The sequence below is a fragment of the Salvelinus fontinalis genome, chromosome 11 (genome assembly GCF_029448725.1).
Source record: "Salvelinus fontinalis isolate EN_2023a chromosome 11, ASM2944872v1, whole genome shotgun sequence".
In the NCBI taxonomy this organism is placed as follows: Eukaryota; Metazoa; Chordata; class Actinopteri; order Salmoniformes; family Salmonidae; genus Salvelinus; species Salvelinus fontinalis.
The window spans coordinates 43,611,741-43,619,614 of NC_074675.1; the positions used below are offsets into that span (position 1 = coordinate 43,611,741).

At 46.0% G+C, this 7,874-nt stretch overlaps 1 protein-coding gene and 1 long non-coding RNA gene across 2 annotated transcripts; both read right to left on the minus strand.

The window, feature by feature from the left end:
* Nucleotides 1–517: 517 nt before the first annotated feature.
* Nucleotides 518–1,725, minus strand: LOC129865755 (FRAS1-related extracellular matrix protein 1-like). The gene is made up of 4 exons (XM_055938760.1): nt 1,648–1,725; nt 1,101–1,216; nt 926–1,012; nt 518–819 (listed from the first exon to the last, which is right to left on the minus strand). The coding sequence occupies exons 1-4, from the start codon at nt 1,650–1,652 to the stop codon at nt 611–613; spliced, it is 417 nt and encodes a 138-aa protein (XP_055794735.1). The 5' UTR covers nt 1,653–1,725; the 3' UTR covers nt 518–610.
* Nucleotides 1,726–1,827: 102 nt separating this feature from the next.
* LOC129865757 (uncharacterized) lies at nt 1,828–7,537 on the minus strand. The gene is made up of 4 exons (XR_008761408.1): nt 5,699–7,537; nt 3,544–5,570; nt 2,271–3,418; nt 1,828–2,196 (listed from the first exon to the last, which is right to left on the minus strand). It is a non-coding gene; the product is annotated as an uncharacterized LOC129865757 (long non-coding RNA).
* Between the last annotated feature and the right edge of the window lie 337 nt (nt 7,538–7,874).

A 7,874-nucleotide genomic window follows, 5' to 3' on the forward strand; every position in this document is an offset into this window, starting at 1 on the left:
GCCACAAACAGACATAACGGCATCAGAACGCACAACTCGTCAGTCCTTGTCATGGATGGGCTATTGCAGCAGACGTCCACACCGAGTTCCACTCCTATCAGCTAAAAACAATAAGAAGCAGCTCCAGTGAACTATTGAGGAGTGGTTAAACATGGCCTGGTCTGACAAATTCCAGTTCCTGTTGCATCATGCTGATGACAGAGTCAGGATTTGGTGTAAGCAGCGTGAGTCCATGGACCCATCCTGCCTGGTGTCAACAGTACAGGCTGTTGCGTACCACAGCGTATCTGAACATCGATGCTGACCAGGTGCATCCGTTCATGTCTACAGGGGGGTCTGACCCGGTACTAGATGGGTGTACCTAATAAACTGAGGGCTTCAGCGGTGCATCTGACATGTTTGCTGACTTGAATTTGCAACTGATGTTTAATGCACTACTACTACTATAACTCTTAATTGAAGCTGACCTCTTAATTAGTCTATTGCTGTAGTACCATGTTATTTGGGTACCTTTAGGTAATCGGTTGATTAGCTGTATGAATGCAGCTTGTCATGTGAGGGTCAGCTCCATTCCTGTTGCAAAGGCAGTGGAAAGAAACATAGTTCTGTTTCATATCATGAATACAACGTAGAGATCCGTCTTGACGTAGCGATGTCCCCTGCCAGTCTTACAGTCTCTGATCTGCCGATTGGACCTCGACACCAGAACACACCTCCTGGTGCTCTTGCCTCTGGCCGGGCTCTTCCTCCAGTTGGTGTAGGTGACGGGCTCTCCACTCACCCACTCCCAGCGTCCCCTACTCTCACTGTCGTTCAGTCCTGAGATATGGAGAGGACAGTGAGTGAGCTGAGGTAGATGCACGCACACACATGCATGTTGAGTCACTTTTCAGCCAATGGAGATAGAACAGGATACTTATTTGACCTATCCAGAATGGTTTCCGTCCACTTAAGTCCAACAGCCTGTCCATATCAGCCTTGGAGAAAATGCCCACCTGATTGGCTTGGTGACCTGAACCACGGGAAAAATAAGAAACTTTAGTTTCCTACAACAGAAGGGCACATTCTATCAAAATAGGTTACATGTTCCTTGTTCTCACCTCTCCCTGCATTCCCTGACGGCAGCGCTCCATGTCGCCTTGCGCTCGGTACTATGGAAGTGGCAGTAACCGTTGTGATAAGTCCAGCCCTTACAACACGTCTGCGCACTGACCATCTGTGTTGGTGAGGAGGAATGGCCAACCAATGAGGTTACTGAAACATGAAACAACTGACATACAGGGTCGGTTTCCCTGACACATATCAAGCTTAGTCCAGGAAACTGGCCCAGAATGTTGAGATATGATTCCCGGGTAACCCATACTCAACCCTGAAATAGTCTACGTATGATATTCACAACACAATTGGGTAAATGTTAGGGGTCAATGGAGGCTGGTGTGAGGGCTATAGGAGGACAGGCTCATTGTAACGGCTGAAATTAAGTACAGTAAATGGAATGTAGTCAAACGTGGTTTCCATATGTTTGATATTGTTCCATAGATTCCATTCCAGCCATTACAGTGAGCCCGCTCCTCCCACCAGCCTCCACTAATGGGGGTACATTATTTGCTATTCTTTTTCAGGCACTATCCATCTCAGGTTGATTACCTCATTAGTGGAAGCCCAAGGCTTCCAGGAGACCCCGTTGCAGCATAGGAGCCGACCTGAGCTCTGGGCTCCCGAGTGGCGCAGTGGTCTAAGGCACTGCATTGCCATGCTAGAGGCGTCACAACCAGCTGTGATTGGGAGTCCCATAGGGCGGCACCCAATTGGCCCAGCGTCATCCGGGTTTGGCTGGGGTAGGCCGTCATTGTAAATAAGAATTTGTTCTTACCTGACTTGCCTAGTTAAATAAAGGTTAAATAAAAAAGGCTCAAGGGAGTAGTTGGAGAGAATCTATCATGTTTGATCATGTTTCTTGATGTAAATACATATTGTGTAATAAAAGACAATGTGATAAATAAAATACAAATTTAGACAAACACATTGTTACGCCAGCATGACTGTACTTCCGCCCAAAAGTCTCACCTTTTCCTGAGCCCTGGAGGTGCTGCCCAGCACGGCCTCCGCAGGGGACACCAGTCAATTCAAATGTCTCCTACGCCTCCTCCAGTTGGTCTTGGGTAGTCTCCATCTGCCAGCTCCTTTTGGACACACCTTCATAAAGAGCAGAGGTTTTAGTTTCTAATCTATGATGTTAGTTCAACATCCCACTACAAAGCCATACACACCAGGATTAAACTGGATTAGGCTGGAAGGGCTCAGAATGGAATCCAGCGGTCACTGTGACTTTCTCACCTAAGATATTAAGAAAAAGAGATTCCAAATGTGACATTCATCACACTATAATTCATTTAATGTGCCATCTATCACTCGATTCCATAGATGACAGGACTTGGTATAAGAAACATATGCTGTTTTCAAAAGGGATAGATAAGAAACCCTGATGGTGATGTACGAGGACTCTGCCACGTTGTCTTTCCGTAGGATGTCCAGTGAGACAGCGCCCTGGTTGTCATATGCCTGGTACTCAGTACACAGTACATGCCTGGTACTCAGACACAGCCAGCTCCACGCGAGACCACTTCAATTCTAGTCTGCAGCAGGGAGCCATGAGGGACAAAAAATTGTTTTACACACCAACCAAGGATTGTGCATTGTCTTTCCAAATTGGTTCAGTGTGATGATATCTTCTTTCATTAGAAGAATACAGTACATATGTTACATAAAGAGACTAATACAGTCGAGGACCATTTACCAAATCTTCATATAGTATGTATGTGACCATTGGTTCTCCTCCCCTAACTGACCATATTAATACTATTTGTGTGGTGCACGGAGCAGCATCTTACATGTGGGAGGGTCCAGTGTTCCCTAGAGGATCAGACACTCTGAAATTCAGGCTGTCAGAGCTTCCGTTACTGGGTCTATGATATACACAATAGTCCTCTGGCTCGGGTCCCTCCCTTTGTTGCTGGGCAAAGCTGCCTGCAAAAGCACAGTTTACTGAAGAGCAAACACAATTAACCTGTTTATGGGCAATGGTAACGGTCTTTTTTTGAAGTGGCACTGATGGCCAAATTCAATGCATTTAGATTAATTATGAGTAAAATCAAATAAAATATTCAACTGAGGGAAGGGGGCCTCAAGCCCCTGGATATGGGGCCACATCTGTGATAGTGCTGTCCAGGTAACCGAAGTATGGTGGTCTGTGGAAGGTGAGGTCTTCATCCTTGGTGCAGGCGTCCTGTGCTCTCAGCTCCCGGGACGAGAGGTAGATCCCATAGCGACCATCATAGCGACCGTCAGACAGAACTTCAGCTTTCCACAGAGTCCGCAGCTGCACTACCTCAGGGTCCGAGCTGCCCAACAGATCCATCTGGAACATGTTCAAAACCTACCATTACTAACGAAGAAGTTGCTGTGCTGATTTATACCTGTATGAATCAACCCCTCCAGCTAAATATCTGTGCAGAGGTGTGTATGCAGATGAGTATGTCCTACCTGAATAGTGAAGTACACAGGCTCCGTCTGAACCCTCCCCTCCAGCAAGAGGCCCCTGTTAGTAGTATGTGAGGCCGTGAATGCAATGCGGCCCATCTGTGAGGGGCCACCCCCATGCCTGTAGGTCACCTCCAACAGGTCCCACTGGGTGAAGTTATTCCCGGCAGTGAACGGGACGCCGCCCCAGAGCAGGCTGTGCCAGGAAGAACAGGAGGTCACTGGACGGGGTGTCGGAGTCAGACAGGACGAGGGCGTCGGGGGTCACTGCCATGGAGGAATCCTGGGGGACTCTTAGGCCGCCGTTACACGCCAGCAAGGGCAGGACGTTGCCGGTGGTCTCCACAGAGATCTCCAGGGTGCTGTTACGGGTGGCCTTGCCGCTGCTGACTACAAACCCGTTAAAGGCAATATACCTTATTCATAAACAATAGATACTAAATATACCTGTATATTAGGGAAGATTGTGGGTGTGAACCTAGGATATTATTGCACCTAGCTTGCATTGTTCAATGCATTTGATCATTTTTTTTATTTCAAAATATACAAAGCAGGTATAACCATTTTTTGGCGCTTAATGAACACTGTAAATGTAATACAAAAAGTGATTTCACAGGATATGTAGGTGTGCATAAATCAACTTAGAATTGACCCCTAAGAGAGTAATTGTATAGATTGGAAGAGGTGTTGCCATTACTGTAGTGTCTCCAGTGGTGCAGTGGCTCTGTTGTTGTGGACGTAGCCCACCAGGTTGGCAGCGATGTCCATCTGGCTGAAGGTGCTGATGGCCACCACGGGGTGTTTGATGTACTCCATGTGACTGTTGCCGGGGTGGGACCGTGACCATGTACAGCAGCTCCTCGGGTTTGTCTGTACTATCTGTCACCAGCAGGACGTCTGTTGTCAGGACCACACACTCGCTGCGGCTGGTTTTCACCGGCTTCACGAAGATGGAAATGATTCCAGAAAAATTGTGGCTATAGCACTGACAATGAACTCATGTCATAGAAAGTGCCATTTGGTAGTCTGTCTGTCCACAAACTTTTATCCATGTCCTGGAGGGATATGTGGACTTGCCGTGAGGGGGAGTGGTTATTCCCATCTAGCAGGTGGAACACAAATAAGTCCTGTATGGCAGGGTATTGCAGGGAGCTCAGCCCCAGTTGTGTACTGGGCCGTACTTACCATCCTCTGTAGTGTCTTGCGGTCGTCTGCGTTCCAATTGCTGTACCAAGCCGTGATGCAAATCAAAATCCACATTTTTGATCAAAATGTTATTTGTCACGTGCGCTGAATACAACAGGTAGACGTTACCGTAAAATGCTTACTTACAAGCCCTTAACCAACATTGCAGTTCAAGAAATAGAGTTAAGAAAAGATTGACTAAATAAACTAAAGTAAAAAATTTCAAAATCAAAAATTAACACAATAGAATTATACAACAATGAGGCTGTATACAGGGGTTACCTGTACCGAGTCAATGTGTGGGGGTACAGGTAAATGTGTGGAGGTAATTTGTAAAGTGACTATGTATAGATAATAATGTAAATAGTCTGGGTGGCCATTTGATTAATTGTTCAGCAGTCTTATGGCATGGGGGTAGACGTTGTTAAGGAGCCTTTTGGTCCTAGACCTAGACGGACCTCCCGGTCGCGGCCAGCTGCGACAGAGCCTGGGTGCGAACCCAGAATCTCTGGTGGCACAGCTAGCGCTGCGATGCAGTGCCCTAGACCACTGCGCCATCCGAGAGGCCCCTACAGCTGAACTTTTTGAGGATCTGGGGACCCATGCCAAATCTTTTCAGTCTCCTGAGGGGTAAAAGGTGTTGTCAGGCCCTCTTCACAGCTGTGTGGGTGTGGGTGTACCATGTTAATTCCTTAGTGATGTAGACAGAGGAACTTGAAGCTCTCAACCCGCTCCACTACATCCTCCTCCGTTTCATGTAGTCCACGATCAGCTCCTTTGTCTTGCTGACGTTGAAGGAGATGTTGCTGTCCTGGCACCACACTACCAGGTCTCTGACCTTCTCCCTATACAGTGCATTTGGAAAGCATCAATATACCCCATAATGACAAAGCGAAAACAGGTTCAGAAATTTTTGCAAATATATAAAAAATAAAAACAAAAAAAACTTAATTAAATAAATATTCAACTCAACTCAGATGCATCCTGTTTCCATTGATCATCCTTGAGATGTTTCTACAACTTGATGGGAATCCACCTGTAGTAAATGTAATTGATTGGACATGATTTGGAAAGGCACACACCTGTCTATATAAGGTCCCACAGTTAACAGTGCATGTCAGAGCACAGAAACCAAGCCATGAGGTCAAATTAATTGTCCGTAGAGCTCTGAGACAGGATTGTGTAGAGGCACAGATCTGGGGAAGGGTACCAAAACATTTCTACAGCATTGAAGGTCCCCAAGAACAGAGTGGCCTCCATCATTCTTAAATGGAATAAGTTTGGAACCACCAAGACTCTTCCTCTTGGCCGCCCAGCCAAACTGAGCAATCGGGGGAGAAGAGCCTTGCTCAGGGAGGTGATCAAGAACCCGATGGTCCCTCTGACAGAGCTCCAGAGTTCCTCTGTGGAGATGGGAGAACCTTTCAAAAAGGACAACCATCTCTGCAGCACTCCACCAATCTGGTCTTTCTGGTAGAGTGGCCAGACGGAATCCACTCGTTAGTAAAAGGCACATGACAGTACGCTTGGAGTTTGCCAAAAGGCACTTAAAGGACTCTGACCATGAGTAACAAAAATGCCAAGCATCACGTCTGGAGGAAACCTGGCACCATCCCTACGGTGAAGCATCCTTGATGAAAACCTGCTCCAGAGTGCTCAGGACTTCAGACTGGGTCGAAGGTTCACCTTCCAACAGAACAACGACCCTAAGCACACAGTCAAGACAACGCAGGAGTGGCTTCGGGACAAGTCTCTGAATGTCCTTTAGTGGACCAGACAGAGCCCGGATTTGAACCCGATAAACATCTCCGGAGAGACCTGAAAATAGCAGTGCAGAGACGCTTCCCATCCAACTTGAGAGAATCTGACGAGAAGTATATGTGGGAACTCCTTCAAGACTGTTGGAAAAGCATTCCAGGTGAAGCTGGTTGAGAGAATGCCAAGAGTGTGCAAAGCTGTCAAGGCAAAGGGTGGCTACTTTGAAGAATCTCAAATATAAAATATCTTTTGATTTGTTTAACACTTTGGTTAGTACATGATTCCATATGTGTTATTCATAGTCTGGATGTCTTCACTATTATTCTACAATGTAGAAAATAGTAAAAATAAAGAAAAACCCTTGAATGAGTAAGTGTCCAAACTTTTGACTGGTATATCCATGTCCTAGTTCAGCCACAACTTCTGAAAAAACATAGGATATTAGGTCCCGTTGATAGGATAGTCATGGTTTGTTCTCCAGTGACTGCACGTTTTCTAGTAGGACAGAGGGCAATGGCGGTCTATTTACTCACTGACGAAGTCTTGTCATGGTGCCGGCTCACCTGCCTCTCTTTCTCCGCCGCTTCCTCTTTCGATTCCCGGGGATTAGGGCCTGGTCCAGAGTAAGCAGAACGTCCAGAGCTGCCAACTCATTTAAGTCGACATTTTCGTCCAAATAGAGGGTAGTGATCGCTGTTCTGATGTCCAGAAGCGGTTTACAGTCATAGGAAATGATGGCAGAAACATTATGCACAAAAGAAAGTTAAGACCAGCTCAAAAAAAAACATAGCAGAATTGGTTAGGAGCCCGTAAGACAGCTGCTATCCCATACAGCGTCATAGTTGAGATTCCACTGTTTACAGTTACAGTATTTACCATGAGGAACTGAGGTGCTGGGTAAATAGTTCACCAAGAGGGTGGCACCGGGGACAACATGCCACTTACTTCATTGTTGCAGAGTGGATGTTCATTGCATGCTTTCACCTGTGATCTGATCTGCTATTGATGCATTTCTGAGTCTCGGATCACGATGCCAGGTGAAAACTTGCTTTTGCTTGATGTTACATGACTTTCTAAACTTAAAGGGATAGTTCAGCCAAATTCCATATTGCTTTCCTTTCCCTGTAAGCAGTCTATGGACAGGGTAAGAAAACCAAATGTGTCATTTTGTAATTTCAGTGAACTATTCCTTTAAGATCAATGACCTTTCAGTATTAATCTAATAATTCAACCGTGTTTAACTCCGTTAATGTAGCAGATGGGTGATAAACTAGCCTGATCCCAGCCCAATTCGGATATGTTTTCCACTAATTGGTCTATTGACCAATCACGTCAGATCTTTTCACATTAGATCTTTTTCAGAGCTGATCTGATTGGTCAAAAGATCAGGA